At 41.2% G+C, this 24,196-nt stretch overlaps 2 protein-coding genes across 4 annotated transcripts; one reads left to right on the top strand and one right to left on the bottom strand.

Annotated features, from left to right (window-relative positions):
- Positions 1–397: 397 nt before the first annotated feature.
- Positions 398–14,666, top strand: LOC306783999 (E3 ubiquitin-protein ligase TRIM21-like). The gene is made up of 11 exons (XM_079277804.1): positions 398–515; positions 5,208–5,724; positions 7,676–7,847; positions 8,192–8,287; positions 8,674–8,763; positions 8,914–9,057; positions 10,341–10,488; positions 10,802–10,846; positions 10,978–11,004; positions 11,109–11,284; positions 12,673–14,666. Exons 2-11 carry the CDS (start codon positions 5,219–5,221, stop codon positions 13,039–13,041), a joined length of 1,773 nt encoding a protein of 590 aa, XP_079133930.1. The 5' UTR covers positions 398–515; positions 5,208–5,218; the 3' UTR covers positions 13,042–14,666.
- Positions 14,667–14,825: 159 nt separating this feature from the next.
- adisspa (adipose secreted signaling protein a) lies at positions 14,826–23,117 on the bottom strand. Of its 3 annotated transcripts, none has more exons than XM_079279118.1 (7): positions 23,034–23,117; positions 21,596–21,645; positions 21,175–21,252; positions 20,654–20,790; positions 20,175–20,328; positions 17,619–17,744; positions 14,826–17,062 (listed from the first exon to the last, which is right to left on the bottom strand). In XM_079279118.1, the coding sequence occupies exons 3-7, from the start codon at positions 21,191–21,193 to the stop codon at positions 16,962–16,964; spliced, it is 537 nt and encodes a 178-aa protein (XP_079135244.1). In that variant the 5' UTR covers positions 21,194–21,252; positions 21,596–21,645; positions 23,034–23,117; the 3' UTR covers positions 14,826–16,961. The 3 variants fall into 3 exon arrangements, with proteins under 3 accessions (XP_079135244.1, XP_079135243.1, XP_079135245.1); XM_079279117.1 differs by having other exon boundaries at positions 21,175–21,247; positions 23,034–23,105; XM_079279119.1 differs by lacking the exon at positions 21,596–21,645 and having other exon boundaries at positions 21,175–21,247.
- Positions 23,118–24,196: the final 1,079 nt, after the last annotated feature.

The raw sequence follows: 24,196 nt of genomic DNA, 5'->3' as shown, positions 1-24,196 counted from the left end.
GAAGCTATGCAATGAGATAATTAGCCAATGGGAAAAAATATTTTAAATACATGTAGTGTATTTATGAAAAATTATAAAATAACGATAACTTTATGATTCTGTCTCGGCCAGCAGAGAAGGCCTTGCTGGCCCTGACGGCCCACCACTGAAGTAATGCATCAGTTATGTCATTCTGTCCTTGTCTAGAAAGTAAAAGAGCAGAGAGGAGTCAGTGTGCTGCAGAGGTATGGGCTGAGAGAGAATTTAAAAAGGCATACCTTTAACTGCTGCACCTGTCGAGCAGGTTGGATTGGATAAACTTTGAGGGGGGAGGGGTCAACAGCACAATGACAGAAAGAAGGAAGTCAAAAGGATTAGAATGTGACAACTGGTGAGCAGACACTGGATTAATGTAAGGAGAAAGGACTGTAGAGAAGGAGAGAGACAGTCGGCACTGAGAAAGTCTTGGAAATACGCTGCATCTGTTTACCACTGAACTGACATCTCCTCCTGAATCCCTTCAGTCCTCACAGAAGGTAAGGCCTGTCTACCTACGGCAGAAGCACTATAGAACATGTGTGTCTCACATGTTGTCGCTTATATTATGAAGTTCTCTTTTTTAATGTCTGGATAGCATCAAGTTCAAGCTAATGGACTAAACAGAGTCTGTGGGACATTTGCATAACTCCAAAACATTGTCTGTTGTCTCAAAGTAACTCCTGTATGTGAGATAACAGGAGTTACTTTGTATACAATACTTGTGTACTGGTACTCAAAGCTCCATCATTAACACATGGACAACATGTTAAAAGGTGTTAAAAGGTTCAAGCTAACCACAGTGTTTGTTATGTGTCCAGCTAAAAGCCATTTTTAGTGTTAGATTGTTGTTCTATTGTTAGAAGTATGTGATTGTGAGTGTGTGAAAGAATGTGATAAGGTGGATAAGTGGAGATTGAAAGTACCTCTTGTTCCTACGGAGGCTGAACACACTGGCTTTGGACAAAAGCATCTGCCAAATGAATGGAATGCAAACAGAATGTCAGACAATGCAGGTGTGGGTAGGCACGTTATCAATAGCATTTGTAGCCTGTTTACACTGTAGCTTTACAGTTTCACCATGCAGAACTCAACCCATGACTGACGTCTCAATATGCAACAATGCACCGAGTGCTACTGTTGACAGGCGACGTAGGGCTGCGTTGTATCACCTAAAATTGTACCTGACACATGAGATCAAAGAGAAGCTAGTTTAAATACTTGTCTTAGATGTGACAAGCCCTGGAGCAGCACCTCACATCTCTGATCACCAACTTCCATTCAGATCCAATTGAGTAAGTACACAAAGGACAGGGAGTTGCGAAAATCACTCAACGTGAAGGTGTATAAGTAACCACACTTTTGAATGAAATGCTATATTCACTGTGTAAAGTCGCGCTGTAGTTGTGTGGGGCATTCAGTTTGGATACAACTCTGCTAGAAGGGTCCCCCTGCATTCAGACTCATGTCGATGTATACGTCCTCATCGGACTCTGTAAAACTGCTTGCAGGTATTTCGTAAAATGTTTGATTGTTGCTTTAAAAATGTTAAATGTGCAACTTTTCCACAGAATCCAAACACATTTAAATTCAGAGCCTTTCAGAGTTCTGAACCAAGGTTGAACCTAACCTGATAATAAGACTTCCTTTAACTGAACTCTGTTCGTGTTAGCCTGTTCGTGGTAGGTTTGATTGTTTTCATTGTTTTGTTATTGTATGCGTCATTTTTAGTCAACATGGGAGCTGTGGTAGAAAATGTGATTTGAGAGTTGTACAACTTATACAGCCACTCTGATCTCATTCAGACTTGTGGCCATATGACTCTCGCTATTTGTCATGAATGTAGCTAGGTGGCTATGTAGGCACCTGACGCCCCCGTTCATAATCCTACAGATCTCTGATTGGTCGACTGTTTTCCAAATGGCAGGATCAGGAGCAACAGATTTACTTTGGAAAACTCTAAGTCTAAGTTTGTGTATCAGTATTTGCCCACAGATGCATGGGAAAGTGAATTCCTTTGAAAATAAATAGAATAAATACTAAGAAGAGCAGTGGAAAGTATAGAAATGTAAGAATTTCAGTACAAATGAAATCTCGGTCTGCAGCAGAAACACATGTGGCTCCAAAATGGTAAATGGACTACCATGCGAGATGCCATCTGCCCATCAGGACTAAACTAGTTCACATTCACATCCATTCATACAGTTTGCAGGTTAAGTGTCATGCCCAAGGATACATTGACATAGACTGGTGGATCAAACTCCCAATCTTCCAATTGGACCTGCTCTACCATGAGCTAGATGTGTCTCACTCTAAACTCTAAATACTGGCACTATGTGTACTACAGCTGCTGGTGTGTGTGTGTGTGTGCGTGTATTCTATTCCTCAGTAATAGAATGCTAAATGTTGGATCCCTTCTTCAGATCTGTACAGGCTTAGTTGTGAGTTAAATTAGGATTCATTTTGGGAGCAGATTAGTGTTAGGATAGAAGTTAGGGGACAGATACAATAACAGGTAGCAGTGCAAAGGTGTGTGTGTGTGTGTGTGTGTGTGTCTGTGTGTGTGTGTGTGTGTGTATGTGCTTTCTAAAGACACTGAGAGAGACAGACACATAATTAAACTAATCTAGCAATTAAACTTCTTAGCAAGTGTATCCATGACTCAGCATTTAGCTGCTAAATTAACAGCTGGTTATGCAGACACTGCAGCTGACACCAACATGGCAAATAACAGGTGTCCCATAAGTCATTCAATCTTCCAAATCATTGCAAAGTTCACTATTACTGTAATGCTTCAGTCTTGGAAAAAAGAGACATAGTGGCACGCTATCTGTTCTGCGTTTATCTAGCCAATGATAAAGAATAAGGCTGATATTGTTCTGTATTTGTCTTATTGTCATGGCACTCAGACATGAGTCGAATTGTTCATACTAAAGATGTAAATCTTTAAAAATGGCTCACTAGTTTGTAGTTTAAATTATTTTAAATGTCCAGTATTTTCCGAAAACAACTGGTCACTGTAGTTTTAAACAAATGTTATTCAAACAGGACAACATAGTGCATTTGTGTGTGTGTTCATGGTAAAGAAGGAACATGTCAGCCAATGCAACAGTGAGGTTCACTGATGTGTTTTTAATATGGCTCACAGGAAGAGATTTATCCGGCTTTGATCTACACACAGTACTTGTTACATTCAGTGTTGGTTTTGGTCTGTTGTTGTCTGTAAGAAAAATATAGAATACCACCAGATGTATCGTTTAAGGAAGCAGTCTGATCCCAAATATTTCAAACAAAGAGAAGAGGAAGTGTGAATGACTTGCAGCTGTTTGTTGCCATGATGCCCTCAGGGTCAGCAGGCATAGTCTAACTGTTCCAACCAAACCTGAATTTCCTGATCTTGCGAAACTACTCACGAGTATTGTTTGAATGTATAAGTGAGCATGGGTGTGTTTAAGTGCAGGAGGCACACACTCGTTCAGATAGACTGACGTTCCAGAGAGGAGTACAATGCTTCTAACAGTGCTGCTTCATATGTTATTACACTCACTCCAACAATTGAAGCCGTTTATGGGTCAGGTTAGAAGTAAGATTTGTTTTGGGTGAGGCCAAGGGTTCAAGTTAAGGATTAGGATTAAGTTAAATTCATCACCAAATTCCAATCACAGCATTGGAAGTAAACCACCTCACTGTCTGGTAATAGATCACTGTTTAGCCCACAGTGTGTTGAGTAAACATGCATTGATGGCTCGTAAAATTCTGACGGTAAGAAAGAAGAACATTTAGCAGCTCCAAGGCTGGATGATATTCTATACTTTCCAGAGCCGTATTTGCTCAAATAGAAAGTAAACAAACAACTAATGTTTTTCCACTGTTGATTCATCGTGGATTTAATGATATGATATGTGTTTACTCCTACCCTTTGCATGAAGAGTATCATGGATAATAACTAATTAGCATATCAGATTCCACTGGAGCTGAGGGAGGAAAGTAATTTTGAGTGAACTGACTTTCCTTAATTTGATGAATCGTCCTCGAGCTGGGCTTTCAGACTAAACGGAGCGTGTGTGTGCTAAAAGGTCCAAGTGAGAAAGATGAAATATAAGCCTGTAAATCCACTTCGAGGGCTTATTTGAGGGATGCAGAGACACTACACAGCAGTTTAAACTGGTTTGCGGCTGGATTGAAAAACTCTGCAATGTTCCTCTGATGATGCATCGCTGAATGACAATGCATCAGGATGTAGAGAAAGTAAGCAATTAAGAAAAAATATATTTTCTGCACTGAAATGAATGTGTTTTTCCCTGAAATATTCTGTAGTGGTACTGTCAGTGATCGATTGTGTAATCAGCTGCTGCCTTAAATGTAAATAAGCAGATTGTGAGTCGAGACAGAAAGCCAGGCCTCTTCATGTAAGTGCATCTGATTCCACTGTATTTCACATTGCCGAACCTGATTGAGTTGTTTTTTACAATGCCTGCAAGTAAAGAACATTTTCCTTTAATGTATCAGGTTTGATGATCTCTCACAACCAAAACACAACAATGAGCAGATGAAGATTGTATGTCTGTCATTCAGTGGTGGGCCGTCAGGGCCTGCAAGTCCTTCTCTGCTGGCCTAAACAGAATCACAAAGCTAATTATATATATTTTTTTAAAAGGAAAAAAAAAGAAATCTATTTTATAATTTAATATTTTTTCTTAAATGCACTACATGTATTATAATTTATAATTTTTTTTCCCCCATTATCTTATTTTCTCATTGAACAGCTACTGTCTTCCTCAGTTGCTCTCAGTTGCTCTCAGATCTCACTTCTGTGTCTCTATGTAAGAACAGAGCCAGAGGCCGGCAGACTCTCACCTGCAGCCAGTGCAGATTAAAGTACATGGGGACGATATTGTTGATTGTCATAGTGTTCAACCAATCAGATCTTTAGTTTGACATGTTGGGCGTATTCTTTGACGTGTCAGCGGCTGCTAGCCGGCCTTAAAAATGAGCTGTGGAGCCACAATGTGGGTATAAGGTGGTATTTCAGCTGCAGGACGGCAGTGAAGGCCCAGGTATAAAATGCATGGCCCGCCACTGCTGCCATTAGGGTTTTAAATATCCTGAATTACGCATTTCTTTTGTATCTCTTTTGTGTTTATTTTATATTTCTTTTGTTTCTTTCGCATTTCTTTCTATCTCTCATACAGCTTCACATTGGATGACTATGGCGCTGCCTGCCGCCTTTCTCTCTGAAGACCAGTTCACCTGCTCGATCTGTCTTGAGGTGTTCAACAACCCAGTCTCAACACCATGCGGCCACAGCTTCTGTCAGGCCTGCATCTCCTACTACTGGGACGGAGAAGGAGGCGCCAAATTCTACCAGTGTCCCCTCTGCAAGGAGTCCTTCCGCAAGCGGCCAGAGCTCCATATCAACCGAACTCTGAAGGAAATCACTGAACAGTTCAAGGAGATGGCCAATGCTGGAGTGCCAATGGATGGAAGAGAAGGAGGAGTGGGGGATCCAAATTCACATCATCACCACCTGGCTGTGTCTCCACCCCAGAGGCCAGGAGAGATGCCAGAGACCATCTTTACTGAAATGATGACTCGTTTTCAGCAGCTGCCGACTCCTAGGTTTCCCCCCTCCTACCCCAATGACCCTCAACCCCAAAGCCCCAACAGTGAGCCCCTCGACCCGCATCCACCATACTCACCTCCCCACAGGTGACAAACTACATTCCTTAGACTACATTGAAATGGGTTTGACTTGTCTTAAACATTCCACAGAAAAGGCTATTACTACAATAGTAATGGTTGGTGAGTAATTGTCATATAATAGTGCCACAAATGAACCTCACTTTAAAAAAAAACCTGACACATTGATGGTATGATGTTGGGTGTGCTAAATTAACAGGAAACATGCTGAGACAAAGAAAAGTGTAATCGGGGAGCAGGACTTGCTAGGGGACCTTTAAGGCAGTATTCAAGGATTCAAAGATAATTTATTGTCATTCACAAGCAAGGACCACACCATCAAATAGAAGCGTGTAACAGATGTATTGAAGGTAAACGTGATTGAGATGCGAGGCTTGAACTTCGTGGAGCTCATCCGGTTAGCCGAAAATCTTATAAAGTTATCATAAAATAAAAAGTGTAGAAGTAGAAGGTCAAGGAGTGAACAACAGAGTTTGAAGCCTCACTATCCCTGGCAGAGGTCTCTGAGGTAATTATCAGCGGCAAGGTGCCAGGTGTGGATGACATTTTCCCATAATAGTATAATAGGGCTGCAACTGACAATTCTTTGCATTATTGATAAATCTCAAAATGAATTTGATTTAATTGAATCCCCCTTTCGGGGGAGCAGGTGTGACCTTTGTGAAAGGTCTCCTAACTAAATGAATCTCCCAGAGATTGTCAGGCTTGTGATAACAGCAGGTTTATTTCACATCTGCATCTGACAAAGTCGAAAAGAGCAGATGGTCATCCCTTGTGGACAAACAGCACATGTTCTGTCTAGAAAGACGGCATCATGTTAATATTAGCTAGCTATGCTGGCAATAAAGCACATGAAACAAATGGTTTCTTGAACCTATCATTTAATGTAAGATAAATTATATCCAACCATATCAATCTAGTGCCATTGTTATGTGTATTTTTCAGAGAGACTACCAAGTAGCAAATACTCCATCGCTTTGATCCTCCATAATTCATTCCTATTGCTACTCAGGTACAAATTTACAACAGCAGATGGCAGTGTTGTCCCATTTTTCAACTTACACAGGTACGTAGACCCAGCAGAGTAAGGGTATTAAGAACTAGTCCAACCCGATTTGTCAAGTCTTGCCTATATAATTAATCCCCCTAAAGCTTTAGGTATCTATAGAAGAAAATAAAAACAACAGCATTATTGAACAAGATTTTACCGAGATATACCTTACCATCCCTTGGCTGTTGTTTAAGAATAATGGACAGCTCTGTTTCATTAAAGGCACTGTTTCATCCTGCTTGATTTTCAATGTTGTAAATAGAACTTTAGGTCGAGTGTTGTCCACAGACAGAGAGGGCCGGCCGGCGAAGGGACAGTCAATTGGAGAGAGAGATCCAAGCTACAAACGGCTGTTTGTTTCGGGAATCATTCATAAATTGAAAAATATATCTAGCGCTCTAATAGTGCTCTGTTCTTATGTGAGCACTCTGAAATACATGTAACTTATTCTTTGATTTTGAAATAGCCATGTTGTTAATTATGAATGATCCTCTGTTTTATGATCACATTCTCCCATCATTGCGACTATTTGACTGTGCGATTGGCAGTTGAATGAGGCTCCTTCATTGAATCGTGAAATAATCGTCTGTGCGGGGTCACTCCTAGAACAGTACACTGGCAGCTTAAATACACCGCCATGATTAAAAGGGTGTGTGCGATATGAGTTGCACTGAGAGTCATGTGATGTGCCCGATAGCGATGTGCTTCACTACGACGCGAGAAGATGTTACATCTTTCTCATTTAGCGAATGGATAGTGAGCTATCTAATGTTAGCTTGCTAATTACACCATGTTTTCATGTTAACGTTACACTGGTTACAGAAAACGAGCAGAACATGTTTGCATTGTTTTGAAAAGTTATCCAATTAGGTACTGATTCAATTTCCACGTCTCTGGCTAAATGTTAAGACGCGGTCCCGGTGACTCCTCCCCCAATGTGCCTCTGTGTCCCATCCACCCGAGAGGTCTCGAGTTCTTCTGTCGTACTGATAACACCTGCGTCTGCTGCATCTGTGTGGAGACAGGAGAGCACCGAGGACACAACGTCATCCCTGCCAAGAGAGAGTGGCACAACAAGAAGGTATTTCTTTCAGTTAGGGAGCGTTGTCTAACTGGGGACAAAATGATGTTTTTACAGTAATTGCATTATGGGAAGAGTGATTGACCGTTATTTTCAAGATTGTTCTAAAAGATTGTTTCATTGAGGTTGTATTGAAGATTAAAACCTTTGACTTTGGCAACACCTAATTGAATCCAAAAACGATTTGAAGCCATTGTAAGTCTAATTTCTACACGTTTGTGCATCCCACTCACTAGGGTACTGTCTGGCATAGAACATGTGACCGGCCTGGGACAAGGCTGGTGATTAGTCATAGACAGTAATGCTATACTCCTGAGTAAAGGTGTGCGTGCTCTCTTCTCCAGTCCCAGGTAGGTATTGCAGAGCTGGAGCTGAAGAATCTCATCTGTGTGAGAGAGAGGAAAGTGGAGGAGATACACAACTCCTTACGAGAAATACAGGTGAGCTTTTCCTTCTGCACCAAGGTGGATCCTTTTTCAGGATTTTTTACTAACTTACATCTATTTAGAATATTTATCGACCGATATTTCTAATTTTCTCAAAGAGAGAAGTTAAATGATTGAAATAAATAGTGTCAGATTGGGACCTACAGATCTTTGCCAGTATGCGACATGTGCTGTAATTAATATTGAGCAAACTGAGGTGGAGCGATACAATTCGGGATCCTAATAACAGTTCACTCACCCCCCCAAGCACTCTTTATCAGTGGTTTCCAGTCAATATCCTCCCCACTGTTTGCTCATGGGCTTAAAGAAGTAGCTGATTTGACAAACTTCCAATGAGTGTCTTGAAACAACTCACATATATTACTCTTCATCGTTTATAGGCTGCTGCTGAGAGAGAGACAGATGGAACTGTTTGCATGTTTTCCAAGCTGATTTCCAGTTTGGAGCGCTGCCAAGCTGAAGTCTTGGAGGTAAATAACACCGATATAGAGAGAATCGCTGGACAAAAACGTCTTTTCTGTTTTCACTGAAATAAAAGTAGGCAAGTCCTCTGCTTATTAACGGAGGAGGAGCATTATGAGGTATAAGCTGCTGAGCTCCATGGCATCTGTTACCCCCAGGTGGTAGAGATGACTCGGCGTGCAGTTGAGCACAGAGCTCAGGGCCTGCTGAGGGAGCTGGAGGAGGAGATCGCTGAGCTAAAGAAGAGGAGTTCATCACTGAGCCAGCTGGCTCTGTCTGAAGACTACGTACTGTTTCTCAGGGTACCAAGATAACACAAAAAATACATTCATAAATAAGCAGGTGTCCACTAGTTATGCATTCAACAATTAATCCACTAGTTCATTTTAGATTTAGTCATTAAATCCAGAAACTTCTTGGCAGCAGTGATTATGGGAGTGTGAAGAATCTGAGGTATCTTTTCCACTGAAGGAACTTTTCCAAGAACCCGGGACCTTCTGTAGGAACCCAGGATCTTTGGTTGCATTTTCATGAAGGCAACCAAATAATATTTTTGGTTTGTGGGCTGTATGTATTACCGTACTGGCCAGATTATAAATCAAGCCAGGTTATTTCTGTTGGAAAAAGACATTTGAACCAAGATCAGTCCAACGAGAAGATTGTCCTGATCCTTGAACCCTTTCCCTTGTAAAAGTGAAACATGAAATATTTCCACAGCATAATGTCCGTCACATTCTAGTGGAGCTATTCCAGCTAAGGGCAGCTAATTCCTTATTGTGTTTACCAGTCAAATATGCCTACTCCCATCCTGTTAATAAGCTCTTGGAGGTGGTCAGACTGCTACAATATGGTAACAACAACCACCACAAAGTAACTAGCATAAACACCACTGGAATCGTTTTACGTAGCGTTATGTCTCAAGTGTAAGAGCCTCAACAACATTTTGTAAGAATCATAAAGTCAACATTGACTTTTGGTCTCACACGGGACACAAACAGGAGTCCCCTGGGTGAAAGTCCTGTTTGTTTGACCCATCCCTCCCATTTGAGTGGACTTCCCCTCTTGGTATACCCATGATTATAACATTTCATTTTCATGCCATGTAACTTTCAGTAATGGTCACTTGATAAACTACATTACTTGCTCTGACCCAATGCAAAAATGTTGACGTTCAGCTTATCCGTGGTTTGCAGAAACATAACATTTCCTGGCAACTGGGCTGCTAAAATATTTCTGTTTCTATTAGTTGTTCGGATTGTTTTCAGTTTTATTTATAGACCTTCCACACTGAGGTGTGTTATCTTTCTGTAATGGGGTCTCTCAGAACCCTGTATCCTCTGCTAGGGTTTTTATTAGACCACTTTAAGTTTGCCAAGACAAAATAACCATGGTTCACTCTTACTCTCTGTTATCAGGTCTCAACAAATGCCTGTCTACTGCCTCCCAATAGTATGTGTTACACTGTTAACCCCGTGAATGATCCACCAGCTGATAGAGGGATTTTGAGATAATGTTAACCAATGCGGATGTATTTCTTTAAGCCTGTTGAAGCCACATGTGTTGTTGACATTTCTTCTACCTGCAGAGGTTCCCTGCCCTGTCCACCCCTCCACAAGCTAAGGACTGGTCCAGTGTCTCTGTAGGGTCTCAGCTGACCTCAGGGGTGATTCTCAGGACTGTCAATCAAATGATGGAGCGCTTGGGAGAAGAGATGCAGAAACTGCCCAAAGCCTGTAAGTCTTCATTCAGACCAAGAGTAGTCAAGTAAAGATGTTGAATTTAAGGGAAACATTTGATTAAAAAAGACCAAGACCATGGGTGGATTCTCCTTCATTTTTTACTGCGAAGCTTAGAACCAAATGGACCAACTGTACCGTAGCAGTACCTTCATGTTTCCCACTGTGGTAAAAGACAAAAAATATCCCATATATTTTTGTTTGAATATGTCTCATTCGGATTCGGAGCTTAGATCATATTCATTGCAGGCTGAACTGGACAAGATCCAAACAGCAGTGTAAAATAAATGTTCTTTTCCCTAATCTACAGGCCAGCAATCCTTGTTGGACCAGTCTGTACCCAGGCCCAACCCAAGTAAGATTCTGATGAGCTAACAGCACAACATGTTATGTAGTTCAACTTTGTTCTGATCCTTTTAAATTCAATGAGAAAGTGTCAAAATAAATAATACAATTATTTATGAATGTATTCTCTTTTCTTTGCAGAGATTAGGAGGGTCCAAGAATATGCAGGTCAGGGTTTAAAAAATAATTTCTGCTTTTATGTAATTTTCACTCATGGAGTGTTATTTTCATTGGTAGTTTAATCACCAACCATCACTCTCTCAATCTGTCAGACGACATCACTTTAGACGCCAACACAGCCCACCAACGTCTCATCATCTCAGCAGATGGGAGGCAGGTGCACTGTGGAGATCGCAATCAGTCGGTGCCTGACAACCTGGAGCGCTTTGACCGGGTGGTGTGTGTGCTCGCCCGCCAGGGCTTCAACTCAGGACGGCATTACTGGGAGGTAGGTGGGACACAATGTGAAGCTGTGTACGTGTCCATGGCGGTCGTCCACAAAGGACCCATGTGCGGCACCTCACCAACCACAAAGCTTAATTTTGAGTCAGCAAGCTATTTTATATGAATACATATTGCTAAAAAAAATTATTTGCTGTGTGCATACGGGCACATGCACACATTAATCCAAAAATGCTTCGTGAAAATAGTTGTGTTTGGAGAGTACTTGATACAACTTATATCATTTTTTCGTGAACTATTCCTTTAATGAATTATTAACACATGTATGGAATGGGTAAATTAATTCGTTTTTACTTAAGACCTTAAGTATTAAATGTATTGTCAATCGGAGGCGGTACTTTGAACTTCTGCTTTATACAACTTCTTCCTGTTTACATCCAGCCTGGTAGGACACACCTATCCATCACCACAATGTTAGTCGGTCATCTGCACTGGTCCAGTCCAGCAGATGACGACAACGTGACGGAAATTAGTGGTCAACAGCAAGATGGCTAAACTGTAGGCTAACTATCACAGAAGCTGTATGCCTTTAAGCAGTAAGCAGAATTATGACACCAGCATTGTTTTTATGAAAAACATAAATGAGTGAACTTTCAGCATTTACTTTTTATGGAGTGAAACTGAATAATTGAGCATGTACAGTACTCCTTCACATATGATTGGACTGCTAAAAGTGGGCAGACTTAGCATGTAGCATGATAAGGAGCTACAGAGGTACCAGCTTACATAAGCACACGTCACACGTCATTCTTTTACAGGAAGAAAAGATTTTGATTTAAAAATACGAAGAAATTGATTTTTTGTCATTTCTTTTGAATTTAAACAACAAACAGGATTTTTCCGCTGAGTGAGAAAAGAGACAGTTAGATGAAGCAGCTGAGCTGATGGAGAGAGTGTTTGCTAACTGTCTTCTGTAGTTGGAGTCTAAGCTTAGTGCACCAAGCTGGACGACAACACAACTTGAGTGTAAACAGAAGCCCCCAGTGCCTGAGTTCCTCTGCAAGTGTTACAATGACACAGCTAGGGTTCTCTGAGTTCAAGGAAAGGTAAGGTTGAGATGGTTCAGCATCATCAGCACACACAAATCAAAATCTTCCCCATCGAGGCTTAAAAAATCATACCAAAACATTTGGGAAATATTCGAGCACATGCTCATCCTTATCTGTTGGGTTGGTAAATCAGAAGGAAAGGCCAGGTTCACAATGTGAAAATGTTCTCGTCTGCTGTCGGACTGAGACTGAGGAAATGCTATACTTCCATCTGATGTCCAGATTTAAAGTAATTATAAAAGCGAGGAATCTCTGTGTGTCTGTCTGTCTGTGTGTCTGTCTGTCTGCACTCACCAGTAAGCTGTACCTCACTGCCCTCTTCTAGGTGGAGGTGGGAGCAAAGACTGACTGGGACCTGGGAGTGGCAAGTCGGTCCGTCAATCGGAAGGGCAAAGTCAAGGTAAGCCCCGCCCATGGCTACTGGTTCCTCAGCCTGCGGGATCGTACCGAGTACGCCTTCCGAACAGAATCCTCAACCAACCTGACAGTCAGCCTCAGACCCTCCCGGATTGGAATCTATGTGGATTATGATAAAGGACGTGTGTCCTTCTACAACGTGGAGGCCAGATTGCTCATTTATACGTTCACAGATCATTTTTCTGACACCATCCATGCGTTCTTCAGCCCCTGTACCAATAAATCAGGACGGAACGAGGCTCCACTGATCATTTGTCCTGTTGCAAAGACAGAATGAAATGAGCCAACAAGTTAAGGACATCTTCACTAATGAGCCTCCACATGCGTCCGTGTATATTGGAAGAAGACTAAGATGCACAAGCATACTTCTGGAACAGATGTGATCACATCTGCATTCATTCCTTCATTGCAATGGAGCAGTGGTTCCCAACCTTTTCTCTGTAAAGTCCCAGTGAAACAGAATGTTTGAGCTATGTACAGTTAAAAGAGGCATTGAAATAGAATCTTTCACATGTGATTGGACTGCTACAAAGTGGGCGGGCTTAGCATGTCGCACGATAAGGAGCTACAGAGGACTGTGGCTCCACACACACCTCCTTCGTCACTAAAAGTTGCAGATTGATTGATGGATGTCATGACGTTTTTGGTTGAAATTGGTTGGCACCAGCTTACATAATACGTCATATTTTGTTTTTGGAAGAAAAGCTGATTCAAATTTTGATAAAGAAATACGAAGAAATCGATTTTTGCATATATTTTTAAATAGGTGCACAATATGATGGGGAATGTGATCTAAAAGGGTGCCAATTTAATTTCTACTTTAAGGGACCCCCTTTCTTTCATTGATTAAACTGACAACCCCTGACTAAGTGACATTTTTTATTGATATTTAATACAATAAGAGTATAGCACAATATACTTTACAAGGATGTATGTTGAACACGTAATTTCCTGTGAATGTTGCATCAAAGATGAGTTTTCATTTTTATTAACTTTTAATATTCTGACTGTATCATGTTTTTGTTTGTTTTTTTACTAAATAGTCTTGTTTTGTATTTATAGCGTGTGTGCTTGAAAATGCCCATCCCAGTGGAGTAGATAATGAGCAGGCCATTTAACTTATTTTAGGATAAGGTGTCACTGATGAGGTTGTTTTATGAGCCAAGTCTGAAGTCAGCAGATATTTCTGTTCCAACCTTCAGATTCTTCAGGTTTGGCCCTATTTAGTCCGGAGAAAGTATTCAGACACACTGGAGCAGAGACTCTCTGCTGAAACCCAGGGCAACAGGAAAATGCTTTTAGGCTGAGTGAAAGCATGCGCTGTGAGGCTCCAAATCTTATGACACACTAGAAATCAAAAACATTTGATGGAGGTTCAAAGCTAGTCGCATGTTAACAGCATAGCATACATGGCCACAGATAGCATGTTTACACCATGGATGTTTTTTGAGAACAGAATAGAATTAAAGATGGAACCTATTTATCCAAATTAACACGTATGCCAAAAATGTTTTCAGGCTTCCTCTAGCGTCCATGTTTTTGGGCCCATAGAGCATAGGTACCGGTAATAGAATCACTCTACGGCCCAGCTGGTTCAAAGTTACATAGCACATGAATTCGATGCATCAATTTCATCTAAATAAGTTGCTGAGTAATGCAAGTGAAACCATTTTACCACCAACACTTTCGGTGGTAAGCTAAATATATAGTTTATAAACCAGACGAATTAAATCCATCCAAATATGATTCCCTCATTGTAAGCAATTATGAAAAAAAAGGATGTTAAAGCTCAGGGTCAATCAGATGTCCTATGCTAACATTGGGGCAGGAACGTTGGTTGTACCACTGCTCTGGTCCAACATGGATATTACACAGTCAACTATGTATCATGACTTTATACTTTTTATAATATTTCTGTCCAAGTTGGTATTTGATTAAAAAGCATTTAAGGCAGTGAATGTATGTCTATTTTTACATATCTGACGTCAGAAACATTGTTGAGTCCACAAGAAGCATCAGAAGATATCAGAGGCACCTATGGCAGATACATTTACTAAATGAAACAGAAAAGGGCATGAGCTTGTACAGTACACATGTGAGAGGACCCTTTATTGACATCAAGTGAACAGCGGTATTGTCTTGATGGGCACAAGTGCAAAAGGACACAAACATATGGTGACAGGTCACAGTCAGAGCACCACATACAGCAGCACTTCCACCATCAACAATGTCTAAACAAACAGGAAATGTCTTCACACTTGTCATGTTTGGTCATTAATGTGTCTTTAGATCAGAAGCATTGGAGCTCCATTCTAACACTTCCAGTAAACATTCATGTTGAGTAACAGGCTACTGGTGTTACTATGAAGCATAGTAGCGTTAGCTAAGCTTGGCTAAACGGCCACTTGGGGTGAACAATTTGAGGGAAAATATATTGTGATTTAAATTGCAATTATTGTCAATAACAATCATTAGCAATGAGTCATCAGAGTCATTAGAAATGACTCAACATGCTTGCACCTCCAGTTCCCTCGTCCTCCTTTAGCCTAGTGGTGGAGATGTGAAGTCATGTGACTGTGCTGTAGTTCCTTTATAGCCTAACGTTAGCTTTTTATGTCGACTGATTGTATTCATGCTTCAAAAATCATAAAAGTGCTGCACATATATGAAAATGATCCTGCCGAACAAAACCTGTAAGTATCGTAAACACTTTTTCAGAAGTTAAAATGTCTTTGTTATTTAGTCGGGGCAGTTGAATTGGTTACACTTTGTGACATACAATATTAATCATGCGAATAAAGGGGAAAACTGCAATCTTTTTCACTGTTACAGCATTAATAGTATATTGAAAACACCTCAAACATGATATATTATTGTAATATTTGATGTAAGCTGTCATAATACACATGAAGAAGGCTATGCTGATGTCAACAGAAAAGATGCTTAAGGCAAATAAATGTTTTTTGACGAAACAGACAATGTAAAGTACTCTTAGGTATAAAATACAATATAATAATAAAATATTCCAGTAATGGCATTTCCTGCCCAGAGATAAACTCTTTGTCTTTTCTGTTCAGATTCTGTTCTACAACACAATCAGTCAAGTCTTTGGATGATACTTTCTGCTTATTAAGCTGACACATTCTACTAGTATCGTGCTGTTTAACGTTATATTATTCATATTATATTTGACATGTTACATTTCCAGCCAGTTAAAATACATAAAACAGACAGTGTGGTTCTATGGAAATCTTTTCATCTATGGTAGAAGTACAGGAATAACATACCATCATGTCACCTGATAGCAAAGGGTGGACTGGTTATCAAGAAAGCTGCTGAACAGTCAAGTGCCTCTTATTGCAAACAGTGCCATGTTGCCACAGTGCACTTGAACAAGTGCCGTCACTAAAGTCAAATCAATTCTCCTTCTACAATGACAGTATTAGTGCAATAATGAGGTGCAGTAAGAGGTGGACACCATGGGAAACAGAGTGTCATCCTGCACAAACCCTGCTAACTACATCTCGTAGATTTGAGCTAACTCTATATTGAGATTTGACTTATTATGTATTTCATGCTTACTGGCTGCAGGTAGTCAACATAAGAGAAGACCTCAGACATGTGAGTGACTCCAGGCCAGCTGGTTCTGTCTTTGAAGCCTTCAAGTCTCTAACAGAGAAATTACTGCCTTTGATCAGCAACATTGACATTTTGATGAACGGGGACATTATGAGAACATCTGAGTTTTTCTTGGTTGGGCTGCTGTAAAATTATAATGTTTTTATTTTCAGTTACTTTACAGTCTGTTGCTGTATGTATGGTTCTGATCATTACTTTTACTTTTCCAGGCTGTGTGTGTGTGTGTGTGTAGGTGTGTGTGTGTGTGTGTGTGTGTGTGTGTGTGTGTGATGTGTCCGCTGGCTCCTGTTGAGTGCTTGTGGCTGTACCTCCACCAACAGAGGCTCCTGGCTATCTGAACTGATAAAGGCATTTAACCTGTTTTTGTGGAAGAGCCTCATCATCAAGCATATTTTATATGACACTGTTTTTGACAGGTTCTCATTTTCTGACAAATATTTAGAAATGCCACAATAGCAAAACATAGCATCACAGACCCATTATTTCCCAGTCCAATACAGTGGTTTCAAATTTGGTGTTGGGCCCTGACATGTACATTATGTGTGTGTATAATTTTTATCATATCCTCTCACGGTCGCTGCTGTCCTTTCTGTGGGTGTGTTTCTGAGCATCCAGACACCTCACCCCCTCTAGCAGCATGGGAGTCCCGTGATGTGGGTCTGTACAGAGGGAGAGAAAGGGATGAGGGCAATGGGAGAGTTTGTGTTCACTCCTGGTATTACAGTCTTTGTCCGTTTCTTTCTGTATCAGGACACTGCTGGGTGCATTATGGAGCTTAGAGCATGGCCACTTACCAGAGAAAACATTTCAATCTTAGTTTTTTGGGATGTCAGGTCTCACTTAACTTACTGATGTCTCTGTTCCATTAGCGTCCCAGTAAACCATGACAGTGTGACAGTGAGCCAGTATGCACAACACCAGGACCCTGAAACTGAAGCAGCTAAACTGAATTCAGTCATCATTCATTTTAATTTTGACACCTGTGCTTTTCCTACTGTAACATGTCAAAATGTCCCCTGTGAAACGGACCTATCGCTCTGCTCCCTCCAGCACATCAACCTCCTCCTTATGTGTTGGACTCAGAGTTTGTATATGTGTGTATTAGTTCCTAAATCCTCAACAGAAACTTCTCAGAAAATCAAACTCAGTGTGTGCGTGTGTGCGTGAGTGTATGTGTGTGTCCATGTGTGTGTGTGTGTGTGCGCTAGCACATACCAATGACCTTGGCCTGGAATCTGACCTTCAGACTGCTGCCTTTTCTCCCTCTAGTTACCAGAGTCATCTCCTCCTGCAGCACCCCCTCCTGGTGAGTCCTGTACTCACACGTTACCTTTACTCCTCCTTTCAGAGAGGGAGAGGATTCATCAATATATACATTTACTTACACTGTTCAGTTGCGTCTTATCAAGGAAGGACATAAGGGTAGGATGAGAGACGCATGGTTGTATTTTCTACTGGTGCTTCAGATGCACTTTGAAACCGTATTTGTCTGTGCAGGATATTGCTCCCTCAGCTCTGCATCAAAACAGTTTCTTCTGAACTGCATGGTACATATTTGCTGCACAGACTTCATTGGGTCTCTTAGGAAGGCTAGGCCTCTTCAGATGTAATTAAATATATATATATATATATATATATATATATATATATATATATATATATATATATATATATATATTCTACATTCGACACATATTGAACAACTACAGTCTCTTGATGAGTTGACAGTGTGCCAGTGGCTCAGACTCATTGGACATGTTTTTGCTGATGAAAGAAGTCCATATGAAGACAGCCAGAGTTAAGGCCTTTACACAGTGCAGGCCTGACGAAAAAACCACACAAATAACACAAAATACTTGGCTGCAAATATGTCTAAAGTTTGCCGGACTACAGAGTCTGCCTGTTGTTGTACACCATAGTCTGTTTTGAATACGTCCATTTCACAAAACGTGATCGGTTGATGCCTTTACTTGCAGTGCGAAAGCTCAGAAAGCTCCCAAAAAAATTCCAAAGCTTTTTTCAGTGCGTATATAGAGAATACGACGTAAATATAAAGCATGATGATGACAATAGTTTGAAAACTGATATTGACGTGGGGAATAATGGCACAAAAAAACCACACTCAGTGTGTGAAGACTATTCACACATTTACTAGTGGAGCAGTCGGGCTAGGCAAGGGTGCAGGATTCCAGCTGTCTATAGCACCTCCTGAGGATGCCTGCTGGAGGGAGCAGTAGGTACCTTACAGACAGTGTCCTATAAACCCACAATGCATCAGGACCACACCCTCGCCAACGACTCAAAGAGCTTTGAGAGAATTGTAATTCACCCATTCACCCTCATTCATACACTAATGACTGATGACAGGAGCTACCATGCCACCTGCCTAACGCTACGTGAGCAAACCTCATATTTTTCCAAGATTAAGGCTGTGTCTGGAATCATTATTCACATGATCATGTATTTTTTCTTGTTGGAATTCAAATTTGTAGAATATGTTTGAAGACATTTGTTTCCCACAATGCACTGTAATATCTCGTGAATATTGATACTCGTACCGATACTGTGTAGTGAAATACCAATGAGGGAAAAGTAGTTAATTCAAGAGTCTACAGCCACGTGAGCAGCTCTGTACATGGACACAGCGGTGCTTTGAGCTAAATGCTACTGTAAGCATGCCAACATGCTCACAATAATAAATCAGCTCCTCAACATTCTCTGGTCTCTATGTACAAATATTTAAAATGATCTCAGTTATCGCAAACCTAGTTTGCCCCATCTGTGTCGGCTGACATACAGCGATACAGCTGTATCTGCAATAAGCTAAGCTAGATCAGCCTCAGCAGTTTATCCATCACATTGGATGAATTGAAATTGTAACCTGATGATTTGTGGATGAATTGTCTGGGAACCATTAATGTCTGCACACAATCTGTGTATATTTCACAGGGTAAGAGCAGGTGGTGCTGGTAAGGAGATCACCAAAGTCAGTCGGCTTCATCCTCCTCTTCCTCCTCCTCTGTATACTCTACCCATCTGACAGTTGTTGAGATATTTCAGCTTGGACAAAAGTGTTGGACTCACTGGCCAACACTGCCACAAAGGGACTACAAAGATCCTACGGGTAAAAGAGAGGTATGTGTCGGAGCATTTTTGCTAAACTGACAGCAGTGCTGCACTTTCACACTAAGCCATGGTGGCGTTCCTCCTCAGCTCCACCCCAGGCTCCATATTTCTGCTTAGCTCTGCATTTTCTGGCTCCAGTAACTGATAAGCTGGTGGTGAGCCATCCGAAGTCATTGGCCTAATTAGAATACAGTCAACCACTGATCACATTCAGTAATCTAACTGTAAACCTGCATGTGTTTCTAAAGAAAAAGGCGAGTCTGGAACCCCAGAGGTCAGCTCTTATTCCCCTTTGTGTTCGTGGATCTGAGTGTGGTGTAATTAGAACCGCTACTACTGCACAGGCTCTTGGTTGCTGCCTGATGACGAGAGAGTTTTAACGTCTGAATAATCCTGAAGAGAGGCAGGAAGATAGACTGCACAATGAGCCAATCAGCACACAGCCGGTCTGACAAGCCATCATGGTAGACCAAAGGCAGAAAACCAAACTGGTGTAGACTTCCACACCACAACCAACCATTCACTCATCCATTCATGCATGGTCTCGAAGTGAGATCACAACCGTCACACATTGAGACTCTCTGATCTTCACAGATCTTGCCTCCTTAAGAAAGGCGGTACACTGTTCTGTATGCCTGGACTTACCCTCCACTGTGGAGTTAATACGATGGACCCGCAGGTTGGGGAACCTCCGAGTTGGAGAGGAGGAAGGGAGACAAGAGAGCTCTTTGCCCAGAGTGGGGACATCTGGGACGGTGAAGACAACCTCATAGCAGTGGTGGCACTTCAGGAAACCCGCCTGGAGAGAGAAACGACGGAGTAGAGTAAAGAGTAAAGGAGAACATTTAAGGGGCTAACATGCTGGAAACAGCTGTCTGCTGTGGATGAAAACAACACTCTGAGAGCGCCGACAGTGACCCAACAGTGAAGTAGCAGCCGGAAAGCTACACAATGAGCTGAAGCTACAAAAGCTGTGTAAAGCCGAGGGGAGCAGCAGATTCAGCTGATGACTCACTGTAGGTTCATCACTATGAGTGGCCCCTCGCACACTGTCACATTACGTTGACGTGCCTTGAAACAGCCCCTCTGGTTCCATGTTCTCACACCCTCACACATGGACACACCTTGACCAAGTAGCTGCCATCCTTCTCTAGGATAGCAATGAGAGTGCAGAGGTTTGACTCATCGTCTCTCCGTGTTGGAGAGCCGGGGGGCTCGTCGTCGTCAGGGAAACGCACCCCACAGGCCTTGGAGGTGGAGCCTGGTGATGGGGTGGAAATACAGGATTTAAATCATCTAGCAACCAAGGCAGGAACAAGTATGATGATGTGATTAAGAATAATGGCTAAATATGAGGACCTATCTGCAACAAAGCAAAAATAGCATTGTGTATTTAAAAAAAACTGAAGATGCAAACAGAGATGAAGGAGAGCAGATTTGAGTCAACAGAAACATCTCAATAAATGAAACTCTGAATTATCTCCCCCACTCACATTATAAGAGATCTGAGAAAGTGTTGTTCTGTAGTATGCTACAATAAGGAGCTGCACAGTGAACTCACTGAATTCACTGAGTGAATTCACACACATACACACACACACATACACACACACATACACACACACACACACAGTGTCAAACCTACCTTTTCTTCCTGTTGCCATGGTAATGCGGTTAGGAATTGGGAAGTGTCAGACAATGCCTAAGAGATGTCATCACTGACCTCCAGAGTATGAGGACAGACAAAGACAAGAGAGGACAACAGAGAGAGAGATGGTGCCATGCCTGTGAGGTCTGACAGTTCGCAGTAAAAACTCATGTTTACAATGTTTACTGAGGTAATTGTGGAGAATTTCAGTCTTAAACAACACCCCTAGTGGTGAGTAGAAGTGTCACAATAATATATGTTAGTCACAATGTGTTTACAATATTCTTACCAACAGAAGATATTATATGTTACAGTATATTAACTCATTGAATGTATTAAATCATAGAAGTATAGTCACTGTAGGTATTAAAACACTGTAACAATAGTTTTGAGGGTCAGACAGGGACGGACAACTGACCGGAGAGGTGGAGCCAAGAAAGATGTTTTGCAAGGAGCCAAGCTGCTTCGCTAAAGGATCGATCCAGGGAGGGGACAGAATTCAAACGGAGCCAATCACTGATCAACGGAGGATCAGTCACACGTTTTATGACATGTAAAAGACTGTTTTAGAGAGCATTCCTCAGACCGCATCCGCCCCTCTTTTTCAGCACCTGGAGTGGCCAGACCTGTGAGGAGGATGCGTGCATGTGGTCTCTGTTCTCGAGAACATTACTATTGATAGTTGATTCAGTTTGTAAGTGAACTTTGTGTCGTACATTAAATATTGTTTAATTTTAAACGGGATCCAGTGCCGTTTTTCTGATGCGCGTGCGCAGTAGGAAGCTCGAAGCAGAAATCTCCCTGTGGCCTGCTGAAGCCTTCTGTTTAAACCCTAACATAATAAATCAAGAGAGAAGTAGAGTCATTTTCTCATAGACTTCTATACAACCAGAGGAGTCGCCCCCTGATGGACATTAGGGAGAATGCAGCTTTAGGACAAGAAGCATCGGCTTCATTTTGCAGAATTGGAGGTCAGGAAAGTGAAAGGGCATCACTTGCTCATTGCCACGCTGAAGGTGTCCTAAAGCAAGTCCTAACTGCTCATTGGTCAACAGATCAGACTATAGTTGTTCTTGTTCAGTTTTAAAAATACAAAATAAAAAATCGAATGATGTCTTTATGAGGTGAAATCTTTAAAGTTGCAATGCAGTAGTGTTGCTTTAAGCTTCTAGTCTGTGGGTGACTAAGATAGTGAGGAACTGTAATAAGAAAGACAGACATCTTATTTTGTAAATAGCATATGGGATGAAATGTCATTTAGATCCTGCAATAATGCATTCTTTATCAAGTTTAGATTGTTTTCATATAATGGTACTTCTCGCTCCAAAAGGTATTTGTGAACATTTTATGTCAATACAAATCACTGACAGCTTTTCTTAGCCAGAACAAGTCTCTTTGTAATCAGATGTTTTTCTCTCATCATGTGGCTTTATAAAGTACACAGTGTCCCTATACATAGCACCGACTGCAGCTACTGAGAAGAAAACAAACTAATATGTTCTCCTTACATTTGTGATTGTAACCACCATGAAAATAAATGAGGTGAACACTCCTGATTCACTTGGACCAAAGTAAGGGGCCTGGGCCTCAAACATAGTCCCTTCACAGTCTACAGTGAAGCGAGGAGGACGTCTCCTTCATGGCTACACCTCTGCTCACAACGCACGAGCATCCCTCCTTCTCAACGTGACGTCTTTGAGCACATCGCACTTAAGGCGTGGTCGCATAATGTTAGAGGGAGCCATACTGCACGCAGTGACACAAATATGAAAGTGTCTCGACCGGCCAACGCACAGACACACGAGCATCTCTCAAAGGCGCAGTGAAATGAGATCAATCATATGACCAATACGTACCGCTGAGTTCGATGTGCCGGACGTTGGAGGAGCCTCTCTACATGAATGCATTCATCTATTCATAAAACCATGGGGACACGCCGTCTGTCCCCTCACAGCACCGACATCTGTCCCGCTGAAGCGCTGCCACAATGAAGGCTACTGCGTTGACCAGACAGAGAGAAGGCGCACACGTCTTTCAATTGCGCGGGCGTGTGCTTTCTCGGCGGACACGCGCATAGCATCCGTGTCAAGAGTGAAATCCTTTTATTTGTACCACAGCTTTTGACCAACATTATATCTTTGACCTCTGTTCAACCATTCAATGCAGGATTTAAGTGTGACAAATAAATCAACGAGGTAGGTCAATTCTGCTTAGTGTTTAAAGAATAAACCAAACATCTCTTTATTGTTCAATAGTCATTATTTATTGCCTCATGATCAACACATGCTCACTCTTCCATGTAGGAATGTTTGGTTCTAACATTACAGAAATAACAAGTAAATACATGATGTACAAACTATGTTCCAAATGAACCATCAACATCAAATATCAGATGAAATAAACATCATTAAATACATCTGCATTAATAACCTAGATAATTAACTAAGACACAGAACTAAATATGTGGTTTAAATACACGTATACTGCCATCTACTAGTAGAAAGGGTGAACACGTTTACGCTGCGTCTCCTTATACAATCTATGCATTATAATAAAACATAAAACGAATAAACATGGTATTTCTGTATTTTCGTTTTTTCGATTAAACGATAAAACAATCAATTAAAACGTACAAAACCCGCAATCAACATATGTTCAGTTTTCATGAAATCTGAATTATCATACATTTCCGTGTTTGCTTTTTGTTACTTTCCTTTTTGCATTTTGTGTGTGTAGTCGTTCTCATTACTTTTTTACAGTCTTGTCCTTCAACATTTTTACAACAAAATGCAACTTTCTTGATGTGGACATTTTTTTAAATGGTCAAACATCATATTTGTAATTCACGGCACAATTCAAAGGGGATCAACTCATTATTTTACTCTCGCCATTGACTACGTTCGTACTTTTCCCATTGTGGTCAACCGGAAGGGGCAGGACTTCGCCTCTTTAAGTGTGTGTAAAAGAAATGAAAAAAAGCAAGACCAGGCAGCAACCTCCGGTTCTGAAAAGTGAAGCC

This window comes from Melanostigma gelatinosum, assembly GCF_949748355.1.
Source record: "Melanostigma gelatinosum genome assembly, chromosome: 11".
Classification (NCBI taxonomy): domain Eukaryota; kingdom Metazoa; phylum Chordata; class Actinopteri; order Perciformes; family Zoarcidae; genus Melanostigma; species Melanostigma gelatinosum.
Note: the sequence above shows the minus strand (reverse complement) of the source record. Positions and strands in the feature narration are given on the sequence as shown.